This window comes from Euprymna scolopes, chromosome 21 (assembly GCF_053919585.1).
Source record: "Euprymna scolopes isolate OS-2025 chromosome 21, ASM5391958v1, whole genome shotgun sequence".
Taxonomy (NCBI): domain Eukaryota; kingdom Metazoa; phylum Mollusca; class Cephalopoda; order Sepiida; family Sepiolidae; genus Euprymna; species Euprymna scolopes.
The window spans coordinates 11,291,892-11,314,078 of NC_136502.1; the positions used below are offsets into that span (position 1 = coordinate 11,291,892).

Here is a 22,187-nt window from a genome sequence, read left to right on the forward strand (position 1 = left end):
TGCATGTGTGTTTGCAATATAAATATTTCATTACCTATGTGTATTTTAGAAAAATGAAACTTAATCAATAACCAAAAATATTCTAGCAACTAAGTTATTTTTTTTGTGTTTTTTTTTTTTTCAATCTTCATAGTTTCCTTTTCTACTTGTCTTAATTCTTTGAACTTTTCTTTCTACATTTTTAAAGTTGCTGCTCTTTATGTTCTTGAATGACTCGGAAGGTTTTAACAGTTCAGTTGAGCACAGAGTGAAAATCAGAATGAGCTGAGGTATACAAACGACCATGTTGTTTTCCATGCAAAATAAATAACATGCAAGTCCCGCTCCTTCATTTAAAGCTCCAGCCATTAGAGTTTCTATTAATTTTAGAAGGTAATCAGTACAAAAAAAAAAAAAAATCCGAAAAAGTGTTCGTTTACCTGAGTATAAAAAAGACCTTAATTTTAAAAATTTTTAAATTGTTCTTAGTTGTATAAAAAAGGGAGGTAACCCAAATGAAGAAACAAAATTGGTGGAAAAAATAATAATGGGAAAGAGGTTTACTGGGCAGGAGACTATCAAGTTAATGAAATTCATATATGTTTATGAGCAGGTATCTTGAAGCCATCGGTCACCAGATTGCTTGTGCAATATCTCGTGCCAGCTAAGTCCATTTTATTAATTTATTTTTTTTTATCATTCTTTTAATTTTTCTTTGAAAAAAAAAAATAACTGGCTTACATTAAACTGAACGGTTAGACGCTTTTGTATTTGAAATATGTGGACGGCTTTGAGAGTCTCGTTCAAGAACATAATATTTTGGAATCGGTAAAGGGACATAGTCTTCCCTATGCCTGGAATTGTCTTGCCGCCGTACGGGAGCTGGTGGCGACGATGACGAAGACGTAGTCTCTGTGTTGCTTTCGAGAACGTAATACTTGGGCAAAGGCAACTGCAAAGATTGTTCCACCTCGCCAGAGGAGTCGGACCTTAATTTTTGTGGGGGGGAATTGTCTGGGTTGGGTTCCAGTACATAATATTTGGGCAGGGGTAACTGTACAAATTGATCTACATTTCCTTGGTACTCTGTCTGCGTTGTCATGGGGAGCTGTGGATAGTTAGTGTTTGGCCTTCGGGTTTCTGGTAAGGTCCAAGGCTGTGAAGGTTTCAGATCCGTCCACTGTCTGCACTCTGTCACTTCTCGGAGGTGTGGCTTGTATAAACCACTTGGAGGCACCCGTGACTCCCCTGGGCAGGAGAATCGCTGTTTTATTGGTTTCATAAACGTGTTGAAATCAGTCCAAGGTGCATGTGCCAGGGAATAATGGGAACTGTACTGATCTGTAAAAAAAAGAAAGGGTTGTTTAGGTCAGATATATATACACATCGATGTTTAATAGTGATAGTAAATGATGGGAACTACACTGATCTGTGAAAGAAAAGATTTATTTACATTACACACACACACACACACATATATATATATATATATATATATATATATATATATATATATATACATATATATATCTACTTATATATAAAAGGAACTTGTGTGTGTGTGTGTGTGAGAGAGAGAAAAAGAGAGAGTTTGTTCCCAATGCATTTCGAAATGGCTGGCCGTTTTTTTTTTTTTAATTTCGTACAAATGTAGTTTGTGTCTGGGAGTGTTCTGAGATATGTTTTCTGTCGGAAATCAATAATTCAAAAAATTTGATTAAAGAAGGAGAAATCCGATTTTGATCAAAGTTAACACCTTTATACAGCCTAACATCACAAGTTTTATAAGTTTTATCACCAGATAAGCAGAAATCCTGCTATATAAAATTAATAGGTTCTTTAATAAGAAAGGTGTGTTTGAAATAAATGTTTCTGTTTGGAGCACAATTAAACCATGATATTTGACTTTTGCATTTTATAATATAAAAGTTTTGCTTGCATCGTTTTACGGCATATCAACCCTTTTCTACTTATTTAATGGTTTACTCAACATATTAGACTTGAATTAAATTTGATCCATAGTCATTAGGCACCAACTAAGCAAGATTCCCTGAATTACAGTTTCTTCTTAAGACCACTTGCACTTAAGCCTTAAATATTATACATTTTATAGAATAGAAACAAGGATTCTAGATATAAAGTTTAGGAGCATTTTATCTTAATTTTAATCTTCTTAAGGTTCATTGTTTTTGTTTTACGGCATATCATTTTTTGGTTGTTAAATGCTGAATCCTGTAATTTTTTTGGGAAAAATGTTTTTATGCTTCAAGTATTTTCAATTATTTATTCATGGTGTTTGGTTTGGTTGTTTTGTAGAGAAAAATTGTTGTTTGCAGAACATGATTGAGTTTTGCAAAGAGAAAAAAAAACAATAACATCAATGTTTGGTGAATTTGAAGTTAGAAAGCCAGTATTTTTAGGAAGCTTGATCTGGACGCACCAGACCAAAGGGGCTCATAGATCCATGAACAAAGCTTCTTTTTTAGAACTGCACGCTTGTGGAACTCTCTTCCATTTGCCCGTTTTCCAGCTGACTACAATATGATCATCTTCAAGTCAAACATAAACAAATTCTTGATGAGCCATCCCCTTAAGCAATCCAATTGACTAAATTTCCACTACTAACAATTACTATTACAATTGCCCCATTGACTACTGTGCACTTATTAACCCTTGTACTCGAGAGGCCTCTGGGCCTTGATAAGTGGTAACTGCTTTGTAAAAAATAAAAAATTATATAACATCGAAACATAAACAGGAAACCTTAACTTAAATCGTTAAATAGAAAAGAGGAATCATCAGCTGTTTACCATGTAACTGTTTTGGAGATTTACAAACAGGACAACTATGAAAGTTATAGCTCTCCAGCAGCACTAATCAAAATACCACCTCCTCATAACCAAATCTATACACAATTTAGTCATTATTTGACTATTATATATATATATATATATATATATATAACTTTTTAATTTGACTATTATATGTATATATATATATATATATATGTATATATATAAATAAGAGCAAATAGTTAATAAAACATGTTAAAACACACTTTGGAAAAGAGTTTAAAACATTTAATCTGAAAAGGAAACACTAAATAAGTGGATAGTCCTTAATCCGTGGAGTTTCGAAGAAATACTTTCCTTCTCATCAGAGGTTAGGAATTAGCAAAATGCGAGATCGGATTTTGCATACAAAAGTATTTGATGAAACTGCAAGTAAGTCAAAGATTTTACTTGATAAAAAAAAGTGAAGAAGAGGGAATATGGTGAAGAAAAAGGTGATTTCACGTGAATGGATAGTCTGGTGACAGGTAAATTATCCAATGACGGTAAAATCCAAAAAAATAAATCCAAGAAAGTTAATTAAATTTCTATTCACGCACGTAAAATCCAAGCAAATCACGTAATTGGAAGATAGTCGAAAATAATCCAAAAGGACGAAATCCATGGAATAATTCACAAATATGTACAAGAAAAAGGGGGAAAAATTCCAATAATATTAATAAAAGAAAAATAAGATATGCGTTTGACACGGCTGCTGAGACAAAAAGTAATTAAGAAAAATCAATGCAGAAAAAGAGAAAAAAAATGAGTGCAGAAGAAGAAAAAAACAGTGAAGAAGAAGAAAAAAAGAAAAAAAGTTAAATGGTGATAGAATTAAATAGAAAATAGAAAAGCAAATGTTAAAGTGACCCAGACAAAATAACGTTAAAAGGCGCAAAAAATATAGGGCAAAAAAAGAGCTCAGCTGAAATGTACAGGTTATTACTTAAGAAAATGTCAGCAAGAGTTATTAAAATACACTAAATGGAAAAAATAAATAAATAAATAATAAATAAAAAATAAAAAAATAAAATATAAAATAAAATAAAAAAAATGTTTAAGGGTAGAGGATGGCAGGTATCTGCAAATTCCGGATAAAGCAAGTGAGTATGTAAGTAAATACATATAGTAAAATATAAGTAAATATACATACAGGATATAGATGTGCGGGTAGATTGATATATTAGATAGATAGGAATATTCAAAGACTAAAACGGAAATTGCAGATAAAAAACCGGCCAAGCAAAGAAGAAATAAAGAATTAAAATAAAGGATTATTAAGTTATAAAGTATTAAGAAAGTATGTAGAAAAAACGATAATGTTAAAGAAAAATTATATATCTATCTGAAAGGTTAAAGTAATAACTATGTAATTTCAAAATTACCATAATTAAATTTGGACTTATGTTTACAGAAAGAGATCAGTTCGTTTTTAGAATTTATTATATTGTTACTTTGAGGGGAAGTAATTATAGTTATATCTTCGGTTGTGCAGAGGCAACATGACTTAGAGCCTGGAGTATAGGACTTAACTTTTTTTATGATAGTCCATTTGATTGAGAAGGGGGTATTATTAGAGTTAAGTTTTTTAATTAAAGTGGTTAGAGAAGTTCCTTGGTTATTATTAGAATTATGGTTGTTAAAAGAAAAAATGTGGTTTGATATTCTTTTCTTAATTAATGTTGAAGTAGCGCCGATATGTGTATGTACTTTATTAAAAGCTCAAGGTCTGATATTGATATTAATTTGCTGATTTGAATTAGTTAAATAGTGTGAATTTTGTTCATAGTGTTCAACAAATGGTGGGACAATGATTGTATTAGGACTATTTTGGAGAGGGTAATGAGTGTTGTTAGTGTTAGGATGGCTGTTAGGAGAAATAATATTATTATCATTATTGCTAGTTGTATGATTGTAGATGGAGGGGCTGCTCGAGTGGTATATTGGATTAGTAACTGTATCAGATGGAGGATAGGAAGAAGGATAGCTTGAAGACAAAATATTAGTGTCTGTTATGGGAGGATTGCGTGAGAGCTCAGTAATTGTGCATGAATATATAACATATTTATGGATGCAATCATTATTGAGTGGGCAAAGATGTTTGTTATTACAATTACAGTTAGTTTTGGGTTTAATTGGGAAAGGGATTTTTTGGGCTGATTTAATTTTTTTGTTATTAGATGTTAAGATTCTTTGTGCTAAATTAGACATTGTTGAATAAGAAATCCTGATTGAGTTTTTATTGAAAATAGAACTATATCTGTGTGGGTATTTGAAAGAGTTTTGTACAATGTTGAAGAATTCATTAGGTATATTAGTTTTGATATTTACGCTAAATGGAGGATTAAACCAAATATTTTTCTTTCTCCTGATGCGACTGGGTGGGTTCGAGGTATTACGATTAGTATTTTAGTTTGGATTATATATGTAAACTGGTTCATTGTTATTGATAGCGGCAGATCTTGTTATTTGAACTGATTTCTTATGAGTCATATTGTGTGTGATTACAGATTTAAGGCAGCCTGCAGGAGGAGCATAATTGTTGTATTTAATCTTTTCTTTGTGTCCTGAGTTCCTTAAGGCATTATTGAAGAAAGTAGCATTTTGATTAAAAGTTTTTTTATCAGCAGAAATTCTTCTAGAGACGGATGGTACTATAGATTTTATAATTGAGTTGGGGTGGTTAGAAGATTTATGGACGTATAAAAGCATAAAGTTGAGTTTATGACAGGGGCTATGAGTTTCGGTGTTAGGATTAAGTGTAACATCTAGAAAATTTGAAGTTTGTTTGTTTGGTTCGATAATTATAGAAAGCCCAAAGTTATTAAAGAAGTTATGTAATTTTTTAATTGTTTTGTTGTACTCTCTTGGCCTGGCTGTTGTAGTAAAAAGTGCATCATCTCTATAAAGGCCCCCTTGGATATGTTTAAAGTGGTATTCAAGTTCTTTCAGTAAGAAGAGTCCCACTAAATCGGTAACTTCCGCAGAGTCAGAAGCACCCATCAAGATGTCAAAATTAGCAGAGGTATCCTTTCTAGTCCAAAACTTATTGTTAAATTGTATAAGGGACTTTCTCGCTAGGAGAATTAATTTAATTTCTAAATTAGTTAAGTCAGAATTTCTTTTAGCAAAGATTAGAGCCTTATTTAAAAGGATCGGAGAAATTGATTGATAATAATTTTGGATGTCAAAGGCTATGAAGTTAGGAGGTGTTTATTTTTAAGGGAGGCAGACCAATTAATTGCGGAATCTGAATTTAGCCAAAGAGGGAAACTTACTTTTTCTTTAATACAAGGGATGATTCTATCTAAGATAGTTTTGCTTACAGCACCTAAGTTAGAGTTAGATGGGCAGATCAATCTGATGGAGGGGTTGTCATAGAAATCAGGTTTATGATTCTTGAGGGTGAATCTAGGGGTACCCGGAGAAATTATTTCAGTAAAGTTATGAATATTCATAGATGTCAGTAAATGTTTAGCTTCAGAATTAATGGAATCTAAAGTCTTAGGAGGGACTATTTTATAAGATTTATTAAGTTCTTTATACAAAAGTCTTTTATATGTAGGATAGTCAAGTTTATAATAATTTTTTGTCTTATCAGCCGGGACGAATATATGTTTATTCTTTTTAACTTTTTTGGCAAAATTATTTATTTTTCGAGTAACAGGATTATAATGGTGTTTTGTTTCTTAAATTTAATTTTTTTGACTAAATTTAAAATGGAATTCTCAAACTCCTCAAGGTAAGGGTTGTATTTGGGGTGGGCAGTGGTTTTTAATCCGTAAAATTTGGCAGCAATTCTTGCGATTTTCTTTTGTTCTCTATGAGAGTTGATAGGGAGTTCATTTGTTAAGATTTCTGGGTGAGGTTGATCTTCAGAGGAAATAGGCCTTTAAGTTTATTGTTAATGCTTAAGTCAGGGTGGTAAGCCTTCCACCTTATATTTTTTAGGAAAGTGTTCAAAGCAAGAACAAATTTGTGGATATATTCTTGTTGGGTAGGAATATATATATGTAAATATGTAAATATGCAAGTAGACTACATTACATACCAGATACCTCTCCATTATGAGTTGCGTTGCTGTTATTCCAACTGTCAATATAAGAGAGCATCGAGACTTCTTTGTGGCTGTTTGGAACTATAAGGGCTGTTCTTTTACATTTCCTTCCTCCAGAAATTCCGCCAATTTCCTGATAATTGAAAATAAAATCTGTAAGAATTAACACAAGGAGGAGGAGGAGGAGGAGGAGGAGGAGGAGGAGGAGGAAACATGAAATCAAAAATCAAACAAATTGAATTAGTGATGTCTCCACTAAGTCACCAATAACAGAATAAAAGGTCAAAAAAAAAAAGAAGAAACAACATTGAATACAATAAAAAATTGTCAAGAGCAACATTAAGAGATTTCAGAAGATAATTAAGAACGCAATCATATTATGTGATATAAAAACAGAAATACCTGAATGAAAAGTTGTTAATCAAACCATTATAAAAGCGAGAAAAAAAATAGTATTATTAACTAGTTGACTTATTAGGCATTATCCGGGTGTCAGATATGTTGAATATAAATTTAATTAAAAAGAAATTTTAAAACAGAAGTTTTATTTCCGAATAGCACATTTATATTTTTAATTTCTTTGTTTTTGATTTTGTTTTTATTTTAAAATAAACGGAAATTTTTAGTAAATCTTTAGATTTTGTGAACAAACAGATAAGAGCTACAATCATATATATATATATATATATATATATATATATATATATATATATATATATATGAAGATGGTAGGTATTGATATCCCTAACTTTCGAGAGTAGAATCTCTTCCTCGGGGGAGAAAAGAAAAAAGAAATGTGTGCAACTGTTCTTTTTTTCTGTTTTATTTTCTATTTATTTGTTTTAGTGTAATGGGAATGATTTAAAGGGGGGTAACTTTTTTTTTGCCCATCAACTACTACTCTTATGAACCTATCAGAAAGAAATGATTTAATAATTGAGAAGACATCTCCAGCAATACCATAGCTAGAGATCTTATGAAGTAAACCTTTATGCCATACCCTATCAAAGGCCTTAGATATGTCAAGAGCAATTGCCCTAGAAAGGTTGCCTCCGTCGAGAGATTTGCTAATCCTATGAGATATAACTGTAAGCACATCTGCTGTAGATTTAGCAGAATGGAAACCATATTGAGCGTCACTAAGAAGGTATATATACAAATATCAAGTTTACCCATGAGATTCAGCCGCTTCAGGACACTGCCCATTACATATATGAACAAGCTAGGAAAACATGCCTTACCCCAATGCCACTTTATATAAACAGAGGAATTAAAGATATAGGAAAAATAGATGATGAAAATAAAATTGAATAAATTACAATATTTATTGATCCATCAAATTCAAGCAAGGAATTATAATCATGAATAATCCTTAATCCATTAATTTTCAAAGATAACCTCTTTCCATTAGAGGATAAACATTAGTAAAATATAATGCATCACTGGTTAGAATAAATGTGAATATATATATATATATATATATATATATATATATATATATATATATATATATATATAGCCCTGATCGAATTTTCAACAATTAAATTAAGATATTATTTATTTTCTAAATTTGTCTATTTGTGGCTCATTGTCTTTGCAGATACATATATTTTTATGTTTCAGCTTCAAATTTTCCTAAATTTAATTTCTGTTTTGTAAAAATGAGTTAATGTGAGGCTATTATCCAGCTACATTTCACGAGAAAGAACCACCATGGGATTATCAAGCTCTTAAAAGCCCCAAAATAGACAGTTCAGGATGTGGTAAAGCACTACAAAGAACTTGGGACAACAGATGATCCACCCAGATGTGGACGACCCTAAACTGCTCGTACATCATCCAAGATTAAGGAGACAATAAGGAGGAGCCCCAAAAGAAGCATGATGAGGGGAATGGATAGGAGCTTGGAAATTGGCAAACAAAAACGTTAGAACCATTCTTAAAGAAGATCTCAAGTTGTCCTCCTTGAAGATGACAAGCAGACAACAACTGACGTCATTGCAAAAACAAGAGGTTGAAAAAACCAAGATTCTCTTCAATCGAATGAAGGATGGCATCGACGCTGGTGAAATCCTCATTTCTAGTGAGAAAATGTTCACTGCTAAGTCCAAATTCAACTCGCAGAACAACAGAAATGGCACAGATAGCATTCCCTATTCTGTGAAAGAGTTGGAGATCACCTTTCATTTTTGTTAAAGAAGGCACAAAATTAATGCAAACTCGTACATCGAGGATATTTTGACTCCTGCAAATGTCGAAATGATGAAGCATTTCAAGGATAGTCCCTTCACGTTTCAACAGGACGGTATGCCCTCTCACACTGCAAACAAAATGCAGGATTAGTGCAAGAGTCACTTTCCTGCTTTTTGGAGGAAGGACGTGTAGCCTCCTTTATCTCTAGACTTAAACTCTCTGGACTTTTGTGTCTGGTCCATCTTGTTAATGTAGACATTGGTTACCTCCCTTGCTTCAGTTACATGGTTACCTCCCTTGCTTGTGGTGATATAAATAGGAGTCGGCCATCTTGGTTTAGACAGTTCGTTCGTACAGTTTAGACAGACTACAAGTGTCTCAACAAATGGTAGCAGAGATATCCCTCTGTGTGCGACAAAACGAAAAAAAAAAAAAAAAAAAAATTTTTTTTTTTTTGTACAGCTTGTCTGTAGCACTAGACAGATCGGATATCGGATATGGCAACTTCGAACAAACAACCTCCATTGTTGGAGGGGGAGGATGTTTACGAGAACTGGAAACAAGATGTTGAAATGTGGTCGTTGTTCACGGATCTTTCTGAGGAAAAAAAAGGGCCAGCAGTGTTTTTGACGCTGCCACCGAATATTAGAGAATGTGTCCGTGAATTGCCAACAAGTGACATCGGCGGACGAGATGGCTTGAAGATCTTAATAAAGAAACTGGATGACATATATTTAAAGGATGAACACACGCGCGCTTACATGACTTTTAAGGAATTTTACACTTATAAAAGATCGTCAGGTACCAGTATAAATGACTTTCTTGTTCGTTATGAGTTTTTGTACCAAAGATTAAAAAAATTCAACATTATTCTACCGGAAGGAGTGCAAGCTTTTCTTGTTTTGAACGCGGTTAACATATCGGAAGAGAACGAAAAATTAGCGCAGACAACGTGTTCTGTTTTGACGTATCAAAACATGAAGGAATCGATAAAGAAAGTATTTGGTGACATTTATCGTGATGAAAATGTACCGGCAGTGAAATCAGAGCCCGAAATCGTCAACTATAATTATTCTAAACCGGGTAACAACAAAAGGCGTTTTCGTCGAGGACAATCTAATCCATGTGACCGAAGTGGAAACGTGTTGTTGTGTTACAAATGTCAGTCTCCGAACCATCTAATTAGAGAGTGTCCTAGAAATACGCCCAGGTTTACGGAAGCGACAGAACAAATACACATTACGTTGTTCATTCAAGAAAATATTTATTTGAACAGTACAAATGAAAAAATCTCAAATCTTGTAAAGGAAACATTTGGAATGGCAGTCTTGGATTCTGCTTGTACTCGCACACTGGCTGGCGAAGTGTGGCTTGATGTTTATTTAGATACTTTAAATGAAAGTGACCTGCAACTAGTGAAGTATACGAACTCAGACCGGAGTTTTTGTTTTGGTGATGGAGTGGCTGTCACAGCAATTAAAGTTGCTAAATTTCCGGTTACACTCGGAGGTATAAGAGTTTATATCGAAGCAGATATTGTGAAAAACGACTTGCCTCTTCTATTAAGTCACAAATCAATGAAGACAGCAGGAATAGTGCTAGATTTCCGGAAAGATATGTGCTGGATTTTTGATAAATGTATTGAACTAAAGACCACAACTTCAGGGCACTATTGTCTCCCCTTAACAAATAAGTTGTTGGATCATAGTGGTACTAAGAACATTGTATTACATGTTCAGAATTTTGGTCAGTGTTCTTTCACAGAAAAAAAAAAAAAGCAGAAAAACTTCATCGACAGTTTGCTCATGCCTCGAAGGAAAAACTTGTTTCCTTGGTTAAAAAAAGTGGCAAATTCAATGACAAGGAATTTATAAAGGCGATTGAGGAGGTTTGTGAAAACTGTCAAATTTGCCTTAGATTTAAAAAAGCTCCACTGCGACCGGTTGTGGGATTGCCTCTTGGCAATAGATTTAATCACACAGTTTGCATGGATTTGAAAGAGTTCATCCACAATGAGGTGTGGATACTACATCTCATTGATGCCGCTACCAGGTATTCAGCGGCAACATTGATCAAAACAAAGAAGAAGGAGGAGATCATCAAAAACATCTTTATGATGTGGATTACCTATTTCGGATCTCCTGTTCGTTTTCTGAGTGATAATGGGGGTGAATTCAACAACGAACACTATAGACAGATGAATGAAAAACTCAACATAGAGACCTGTACTACTGCCGCAGAAAGTCCATTCAGCAACGGTACTGTAGAACGTCATAATTTGATAGTTGCTGAGGCAATGAAAAAAACAATTGACGATGAGAAGTGTGAACCTGAAATTGCCTTGGCATGGGCTATTTGTGCAAAAAATGCCCTCCTCAATTACTCTGGACACAGTCCAAATGAACTTGTATTCGGTTTCAATGTAAATACACCCTCAATTCTGACAGACCAGTTACCTGCTATGGAGTCCTCTACTACAAGTGACATGGTGAGAAAAAATTTAAATGCTCTCCATAGTGCAAGGAGAAACTTTTTGGAAGCTGAGTCCAGTGAGAGAATTAGGAGAGCTCTCAGGTCTAATGTCAGAACTTATGCTGATGAAGATTATGCTACCGGAGACCAAATCTATTATCGGAGGCAGGGTTTTAAAGGATGGTGTGGTCCAGCAAAAGTGTTAGGCAGAGAAGGCCAGTTTGTCTTAATCAGACATGGCGGAGCATTTTATAGGATGCATCCGTGCCAATTGATGAAAGTGAATAAAAACAACGAAAAAAGAACAAAAAAAGCTGAAATGCTGGGAAACACTACAGAAGGGAAGAATGAATACCTTTCAGTTGAGGAGGAGGAGTTGCAGAATCAAGTGGTAGAAAGTGAAGATATAGACAGAGAAGAAGTTGTTGATAGTTCTACCAGTTTAAGAGATAAGACTGAAAAACCTGGCCGAAATAAGACCATAACTTATAAAATAAATGGAAGTGGGGAGTGGAAGAAAGGAAAGGTTATGTCAGTACAGCCTAAATCAACTGGCAAATATAGTCATTGGATCAATATAGAACCTGAGGATGAAAACGAGGATCAAGTTTGTATCAACTGGAATCATATTGATCATTGGAGAGAAGTGCCCCAATATACTGAACAGGAAAATGTAGTCCTGCTCACCGCTGAACAAGAGCAGTCGAAAGCTGTAATGGATGCCAAGCATAAAGAAATAAAAAACATGAACACCTATGAAGTATTTGAATGTGTGCCATACACAGGTCAAAAAACAATATCCACAAGATGGGTGATTACTGAAAAATTCAAGGATAATCAGAAAACAATGAAAGCTCGCCTTGTAGCACGAGGCTATGAAGAAAATAGTAATCTGAAAACGGACTCCCCAACATGTAGCCGTGAAGCTATGCGAATGGTCATGCTAACCGCATCAATAAAGAATTGGATGCTGCAGACCATAGATTTTACCTCAGCCTTTTTGCAAGGTGGTATTTTAGAGAGAGATGTGTACCTGAGGCCACCATCTGATGTTTGTCCTAAATCTCAAGTGTGGAAATTAAAAAGATGCATCTATGGATTGAATGATGCTCCACGGGCATGGTACAAGAGAGTTACTCAGGCTTTGATTGAATTAAAAGGAGTAGCAAGTGCTTATGATAATGCATTGTTTTTGTGGCATGATATTAAAGGAAATTTGACTGGAATTCTTGCTATGCACGTGGATGATTTTGTTTTCTGTGGAAACACAGAGTTTGAAAGGGATGTGATTGCAACATTGAAAGAAAAATTTAAGGTGGGATCTCATGAAAGTGGAACATTCAAATATGTTGGACTGAATGTTAATCAACAGGAAAATGGGATCACTGTAGAACAAGATCTATATGTATCTTCCATATCTCCAATAGAAATAAGCAAAGGGAGGATACTGAGGAAAAATGATGAACTGAATGAAGAAGAAAAGCATGAGTTGAAGAGACTTGCAGGTCAGATGATGTGGGTTTCAACTCAAACACGCCCTGATATAGCTTTTGATGTGTGTAAAATGAGCAACACTGGAAAGCATCCCAAAGTAAAAGCCTTATTTGAGGCGAATAAAGCCTTATCAAAATTGAAATCCAAGAAGGGTTCTATAACATTTCCAAAATTGGGAAAGCCCTCAGATTTACACATTTTGTGTTATACTGATGCCTCTTATGCCAGTCTGGAAGATGGATCTTCACAGGGTGGTTTTGTTGTCTTTATTGGAGGAAGTACTGACAAAATGGCCCCCATGTGTTGGGCGTCAAAGAAATTGGACAGAGTGACAAAAAGCCCATTGGCCTCAGAGACTCTTGCTCTGAATGAGGGAGCTGATGCTGGTGTTTTGACTGCGGTTATGATACAAGAGGTATTTCAGTTATCTAAATTGCCAGACGTTCTCTGCAAGACAGATAATGCATCACTTGTGGAGACATTGAATTCCAACAATCTGGTAAGCGATCGACGATTGAGAATAGATGTAGCAAGGCTGAAGGAAATGAAGAGTAGAAGAGAGATACAGATAGAATGGATCAAGGGTTGTGATCAGGTCTCTGATTGTTTGACCAAGGCAGGAGCTTCGTCTGAGCTTCTAAGGGACTTGTTAAATCAGAAATAAATTATTCACTTGAGGACAGCAGCAATGTTAATGTAGACATTGGTTACCTCCCTTGCTTCAGTTACATGGTTACCTCCCTTGCTTGTGGTGATATAAATAGGAGTCGGCCATCTTGGTTTAGACAGTTCGTTCGTACAGTTTAGACAGACTACAAGTGTCTGGTCCATCTTAGATAAGGAGACCTGTGCTACAGCTCATGATAACACGGAAGCTCTGAATAAATCCCTTAAGCGAGAATGGGTTAACATTCCCCAAGAAATCCTCCATGCTGGAGTAAAGAGTTTCAGGAGAAGACTTGAACGAATAATTGCAGCCAAGGGCGGCCATATTGAAAAATACTTCAGTAGAAATGTTAAATGGGTTACTACGATATTGTGTGATGATTTTTATTTGATTTCATTCTTTATTAGTTGTTAAATTAACATTTTTACAAGATCAGGTACTTTATTCGCACCCTATATATATATATATATATATATATATATATATATATATATATATATATATATATTAAATAAAAGGTGAGGAATAAAAGTTACATATAACTTTATTATATCATCAGATCAATGAGGAAAGAATAAGAGAAAAAAAACTATTTAAGTGATGGCATTTCCAAGTTAAATGCTTCTCATCAGAAGAGAAGGGCCACTATTATACAAAATATATGATATATATAAAACCTGGCTTAAGATTATTTAGATTGGAAATCAATGGAATATATATAAAGATATATTAAATACAAGAATAACAAACCTTAATGCATAACTAAAAAGAAGGAATTAAGCATACGTGAATAGCAGGAAAACAATTTTCTCCTAATAGGTGATGCCCTTTTCTCTTCCCTGCAACCTCTTTCCTACAAAAGAGATGTTGTGAGCCCGTTTCTGCTCTATTATTATTTTCATAGCAAGTGCTCAACTGAACTCCAATCTATCGTATTTTACCAAACATTTACAAAAAAAATCCCTCGACTAGCTACAACCACTATATACAATTTCTCCTACTATGTCTGTGCCTAAATTAAAATGAAAATTCCATGAACAAAGATTCTTCCCCAGAACTGCACGCCTGTAGAACATTGTTTTGCTGGCCTGCTTCCCAGTAGACTACAACATGGTAGTCTTCAAATCCAATGTAAACAAGTTCTTGTTGGGCCGTCCTCATAAATATTCAAATTCTACCCAATTTATATCATTAACGATTACTACACTACCACCGTACATACATTAACCCTTATCCTCGAGTTGCCTTCATGTCTTGATAAATGGTGACTTTACTCCCAAGTAAAAAAAAAAAAAAATCTTAATCCAGGGATTTTAAATAAATGGATCATCTCAGGAAATTGTTAGCAAAATAATGTTCATAAATTTTGTATACATTGAAAACTTAAAAAGCTTGCATGAAAGTTTAAAATAAGCCAAGATTAAAAAGAATATTCCATGATATAATTAAGTTCAATTTCTTATACGATTAATATAAATTTAAATTATTATATTAAAAAAATAATAATAAAATATTGACACACTACCAAAAAGAAAAAATTCTATAGGGTCCCATAAAAAGTTAAAATATAAATGAAATGAAATATATGATTCATTCATTTATTTGCGGACTATTATCCTCATTTTTTTAGTAAATGTTTCACAACATTACGGCCGACTATTCCTCTTGCCTTCATCAGGTGGTTACCGTGACGGGATAGGAACTTCGAATCTCGTAACTACATCCTCAGCAATTACTGTCTTCCACAGTTGTTGTTGTCTCACCATATTTTGACCAAGTAAACCTCTGGCCAGCTTCGGGTAGGATTGAAACTGCTATCTTCAGACAATGTTCACCTAGAGATTCAATGCCTCTATCCACTGCACGACGAGCCCCGAAGGATGATCAAGGTTGGATTCTTTGGTCTTATAAATCTACGTTTATTTGTTATCTGATCTTCCATTGTTGGGTCCGTACCAAATTGTATATAATATTTAATGAATTGGAATTATTATTTATTCATTTACTTATCCTCATATTTTTAGTTGTTGTTTCACAACGTTTCTGGCCAACTATCTGGCCTTCGTCAGGTGGTAACCGCGACAGGATAGGAACTCCAAATCTTCTAACTGAATCCTCAGCAATTGCTGCCTTCCACAGCTATCGTCATCTCACCATGAAAGCTAGCAGAATAATTAGCTGAAACACCGTGAAACAACAACTAAAAAAGATGAGGATAATAGTCCGCAATAAATAAATGAATAAATAATACTCATCTCAATAATGAATTCCAATTAATTAAATGAAATATTTTATATTTTTTATAAACTAATTAGTAATGGTTATTGGACTATGGAGATCACTCAATCCGGACATACACATCCGGTCGATCTTAGACATCTATCTCATATATTGAACTTTTTTATCTGGTTGAAATTGTCTTAATACTTGATACTAATATTTAAAAAACGTTAAGCTTACAGTATTATACGATATGTAATCTGAAAGTATTTAAAAATTTTAGTTTATATATATATATATATGTATATATATATATATATATATATATATATATATATATATATATATATATATATATATACGATGGACTCTCCCATCAATTTCAATCCATAAGCTTCTGCCACAACAACTAAGTTGCTTGGAAATCCACACAGATGATTTGTTTATAGTTATACATGTAACGTGCACCTTTTTTTTCAACAGACCCAACAGGTTTTAGATTCCATCGCAAGGAAACAGAGGAAAAAAAAACTCAACGCACTTTTTCTTTTTATTTATTAATAAAAGCCTTTATATCTGGTATTTCCAACAACAATTTTTTTCTAAATATTTAAAAAGTTCATTTCTCCTTCTCTGGCTGCATGTGACATTTGGTCTCTTCTCTGACACTACCCACATCTCAAATCAGTGCTTCTCTGAACACTGGCCACACATTGAACACCACTCCTCTGAACACTGCTTCTACAAACATGTGTGTCCTTTTTATCTCTGCTGTGACGTCACATTGCACACTTGCTCGGTTATTTGCATATGGCGGCTGCTGCTGCTGCTAACCCAGTATCAGCTGCTTCATTACATACTTTTGAATTGAATGTCAGGTTTAATTTCAGGAGAGTTTCCAATAGGTAGGTAATCTGTACAAGTACTGGAGATGAAAAAGAGTTTTTGGTGGGTAGCTGATCTGTACAAGTCCTGGACTTTAAAATTTTGCAGGCAGCAAGTAAAGATCGTTCTTGTCAGGACACAAAAAATTATGTGTGGTATTTGTTGTGGTGTTAGTTATGAATAACTGATGAGAAAGACACAGGAACAATTAAATAAATATGTATTCAAAAAATACATAAAAGTGGGAATTGAACAATATCTTTGCTCATGCAGGACTAGTTGTAAACGACAATCCGCTTCACATGTCTGTCACCAACTCTCTTGTAAACTGCTTCTTGTTCCCCGAAAGTGTCGTCATAGAATAGTTTATTATTCCTACTAATAGGGGTGCGTCCCTAACAGTAATGATATAATATCCAATATCTAATTAATGGAGCAATTCTGCTTTCTGATTGGTTGCTAGCAGAATGTGGCTACATTTGATTGGTCAGTTCCTATCACCAGTGTCTATAAGTGGAACCTTTGAACTTTTTTAATCACACTCTCATTTTATATAAAAAAATATACTAGCACACAGTTACACACATAAGCAGAACCATAAAGACAAATGCAGATGGCCAAGTTATAGAAATCTCAAAATCCTCATCTCATTTCTCTTCATTTTGAGCTGATTGTGGCATTGTTTCATAAATTACACTATGTTGTTGTTCCCCCCACCCACCCACTACCACCATAGCCAGAGGGTGATTTGGTCCCTTGCTGATGGATCCAGGGGAAAAAGGGACCACAATGCAATTCGACAGAACTCTTTCTCTTTTTCACAGGCGAAACCATCGGGTGAGCACACATATTTTTATTGCCTCTATAAAAGGGGAGGGGGCACCCCTCTCCCTCTTCCCCAGAAGTTAATTAAGGATATTGCATTGTTTTCATTAACAAAAAAAAAAAAACTCTTTAAACTGGTACATATTGCATGTATGTTTATTTTCATGTATATTTATATGTATACGTTTTAGAGAGGTGAGTTCAGTGTATAAAGAAATAATTTTGGGTTTTCCTTTCGATAAATAATGCTCTCTCAATATGTTTATGTTATATTCCTAAATACTTAGGAAATAAAGACAAACGTGAGTTACACCGAGTGGTATGTGTAATGGGGTTTATTTATAATACAGAAACGTAAGGCTGCTCGCCTAAGGTAAATAGAAGTACATAGTAACAAGTATGGGGAAGAAAGTCTGATAATCAACACGTAAGACTATCCGTCTTACTGCGACTGCTTGTCTGCCGCTGTCTGCCCAACAGTCCAATATATATATACAGTTTGTAACCGGTGTATAGCCAGTTATGTTCCTTCACAACACCTCCCCCTGAAGCTGAAATCTTCCTTATTTTAGCTTAAATACCTCTTCCTTTTAGGGTCAGGGCTTAATCTCCTGGTAACTTTTCTCTTTCTTGTGCTTTTCCTTCTGGTCAGCGTTACCCGGGGTAAAGGTTTCTGCCCAGCCCGTATGGTCGGTTCAGGCGAAATATTCATTGTTTGCGGTACACACGCTGGTTTTGGTATATCAAAAATATCGCACAATGTTTCCATTGGTGTCTCTTCCACATTTGGAGACAGTCTGGGACGTATTTGATTTCTGTGTCTTTTGCAGACAAAACTTAATCCTTGGATGGTATAGACCATGCTCCCAATCCTTTTTTTGATAATACCTTCAACCCACTGATTTCGTCCATTTTGAAAATTTTTGAAATATACATTTTCACCTGGGGAGAAGCACTTGGTATTAAGGTTTTCTTTTTTGAAAACTTTCTTTTTCTCTGGTAGCAGCCTATCGAAGACAGATCTTATCTTTCTTGCAAACATTAGCTCAGCCGGGGAAGAATTGACATTATTATTAGGATTTGGTGTCACCCTGTAAATTGCTAAAAATGTTTGAATACATTGTTCGTCTGTGTCCGTAGTAAGATTTTTCTTAAGTGCCCTTTTAAACGTATCTACAAATTTTTCGGCCAACCCATTCGATCGTGGATGGTACACAGGTGTTATATGTAGAATATTTAGTGAGTCACAGAATTCTTTGAATTCATGAGCAGTAAATGCTGTTCCATTATCGCTCACTAAGGTTTTTGGCACTCCAAAACGGCTAAAAATTTCATTAAGCGCACTCACAGTGTTTTTTGCTGTTGGATGTCTAAACTTAAATATTTCTGGCCATTTTGAAAAAGAATCTACAATAATCAAGTAAAAATAACCATTTATAGGTCCCGCATAATCAATATGCAGACGTGACCAGGGTAGGTCCGTCTTTGGCCATGGCGTCGTTTTTACTGGAGGATCTCGAGCTGCTAATTGACATCCTCTGCATGTCTTGACACATTTTTCAACTTCCTTGTCCATACCAGGCCAGTACACATATCCTCTCATAAGGGATTTCATTCTCGAAATGCCCGGATGACCTGTATGAAATTCCTTCAGAATTTTCCTCTGTAACGTTAGTGGAATTACGATCCTCTCACCATACATGAGCACATCTTCACAGATGGAAAAAGGCGTTGTTTGATCTACCTTTTTATTTTTTTTTATCCATCCCAATTGATTTTTCATTTTCTTAATGAAAATGTCATTTACTGCCTCTTTTTTTATTTTTTCGAAAGTTACCGGAAGTTCACGTATCATATTACACATTGAACTTGTACATTCACTTTCGTCTTTAAGCGCAGCAATTACCGTTTCTTCGAAACTTTCGCTTCTTTTAGGGATCAACCGTGATAATGCATCTGCGTGTCCTAACTTTTTTGAGGATACATGTTCCATCTTAAACTGATAGTTTAAGAGGGTTACAGCCCATCGCTGTAATCGATTCGCAGTATGTGTGGGAATGCCTTTCTTTGATCCAAATATGGTAAGTAGGGGTTTATGGTCGGTTTGCAAAATAAAAGATCGTCCATGGAGAAATCGATTGTACTTTGTAATTCCAAATATTATCGACAGCGCCTCTTTTTCAATTTGGCTGTAATTTTTCTCCGCTGCAACCAACGTTCTTGAAGCATGGGCGATAGCTTTTGTCCTACCATCCTCATACTTGTGAAGTAATACAGCGCCAACACCGTAATCACTGGCGTCCGTTGCTAGTATTAGTTCCTTTTCTGGATTGAAATGTGCCAATGCTAAGTCTGACAGTAGACATCTTTTGATATTTTGGAAAGCAGATTCACATTCCTTATTCCAGTTCCATTTAACACCCTTTTTCAGTAACTCGTTAAGAGGAGCTCTTAAATTATGTATGTTAGGGATGTAAATTGCATAGTATTGAACTAATCCCAAAAACGATTTTAATTTTGTCACTGAATCTGGAGCAGACATCTTTTCAATTGCTTCAGTCCTTTGTGGATCCGGTCTTCGACCCTCTTTGTCGATTATTTGACCTAGATATTTAATTTTTTTCATAAAAAAATCGCATTTTTCTGGGCTCAATTTAAAACCAAATTCCTGTATTCTTTTGAATACTTCTTTTACATGCTTCTTATGATCTTGCAAATTTTCACTTTTAATTAGGATATCGTCAAGGTAGGCCATTGAAAATTCCAACCCTGCCAGCATCGTGTCCATAATTTGCTGGAAAATAGCAGGAGCAACCTTTAATCCAAAAGGAAGCCTCTTTAGCTTAAAAATGCCCTTATGAGTATTTATGCCTAAGTATTTGGAGCATTCATCGCTGATCTTAATTTGCAAGTAAGCATCTGAGAGGTCTATCTTAGAAAAAATTTTTCCTCCGTTAAGCTTAGAGAACAGATCTTCTGCGGACGGAAGGGGATAATTATGGTCCAATAGACAGTCATTTAAACCCGTTAAAAATCTCCACAGACCCTTATTCTGTTATTTTTTTTCTTTACATACACGGTTGGACTTGCCCAATCTGTGTGGTTAACTTTTTCAATGACTTCCAGTTGTTGAAGTCTATCCAACTCTTTTTCGATTGCGTCCATCGCTGAAAAAGGCACATTCCTTTTAGGTTTGAATACTGGAGTGGCATTTTTCTTTAATTCAAATTTTGCCTCTGTCTTAATACAGAGTCCTAGTCCTTCGGCAAAAACATTGGGAAATTCAGTTTTCAAATCCTTCAGGAAGTCTTCCCTTTGGTTTGCTTTTTCTGCAGTTAAAACGTTACAAAACGAATTTATGGGTTTCTCCCATAAATTAAACAGGACAATCCAATCTACCCCAAACAGGCATGTATTCTTTCCTGGTACGACGTACACTTTGGATTTATGAGTCTGGTTAGCGAATGTCACTTTGCATTTTAATTCTCCCTTGAACTCTAATCTTTTGCCGCACACACTTCTCGCCGTCTTTCTGGTTTTCGTTAATTCAGGTCGACCTATCCTTTTCCATATATCTTCATTTATAATACTAATATCTGCACCGCTATCCAGAAGCAATGTAACCAGATGTCCATTTATCCGAACATCAACATATTTCCGTCTTTCGCAGCTTTTTTCTTTATTCATGCGAAGCGTATTTACATTATCGGTCCCTTGTCTTTTCTTCTGGGCACAGTATGTTCCCTTGTGACCTCTGAGACCACATTCATAACATATTTTGTTCCTAAACCAGCAGGTCTTATTGTTGTGTCTTAAACTACCACAACATTTACACTTTAGCTTTGGGTCTTTGTATCCTTTAAGGATCCTGTGTTCTTGGAACCTGGACTTTCTTGTGGTCCCTTGCCTTTTTACTTGCTGCACCTTAAAAATATTTTTCTCTTCAATGCGAGTGTTGTCTTTCTTTATGTTAATCAGACGTTGACACTCTTCAGTGACTTTTTGCAATGTTATGTTAGGATCCGCCTCCATAATTGTTAGGATCCGTGAACGTATATCTTTGTCCCTTGGTGCTGTGAGACCTTGTACAAAGATTAAACATTTAAATTGGTCTGCGGAAATTTCATTCAATTTAAATGATTCGCATAAACAGTTCACAGTGCAAGCATATTCTAGATAGTCTTCAGCTTCTGCCTTCTGAATGTTCAAACATTTGTATCTAGAGTGAAATAGGCTATCCCTTTTATCAAATATTTTCGACAAGGTACTAATTGTTTCCTCGAACGAAACCTCCTCCGGTTTTTTTGGTAGAATTAGATTTGCATACTTGGTGTTTTCATCAGTACCGAGTTTTTGTAGTAGCAGGGTAACTTTTTCCTCATCGGTCCAGTCTAAACATCTTTTCGTAAAAATTGTTTCGTATCTTCTGTAGTATGCAGGGAAAGTAACACCAGTATCCGGGGAGTAACGAAATTCCGTTAGTGAATTTGAAATACCCTCGGCAGAAAAATTAGTCTTCTTCCCGGTCGACGTTAGAATTAGCTTTTCTAAATTCTTTTGCTGT

The 22,187-nt window shown here is 34.8% G+C and overlaps 1 protein-coding gene across 3 annotated transcripts in view; it reads right to left on the reverse strand.

The window, feature by feature from the left end:
- Positions 1-661: 661 nt before the first annotated feature.
- LOC145241988 (protocadherin gamma-A4-like) overlaps positions 662-22,187 on the reverse strand; it is a 249,983-nt gene continuing 228,457 nt past the window's right edge. For all 3 annotated transcript variants that reach the window (XM_080104866.1, XM_080104868.1, XM_080104867.1), the window contains 2 exons: positions 6,862-7,000; positions 662-1,320 (listed from right to left, as the gene is read on the reverse strand). In XM_080104866.1, coding sequence (XP_079960992.1) covers positions 722-1,320; positions 6,862-7,000 — 738 coding nt within the window. In that variant the 3' untranslated portion in view covers positions 662-721. The remainder of the gene's footprint in view (positions 1,321-6,861; positions 7,001-22,187) is intronic.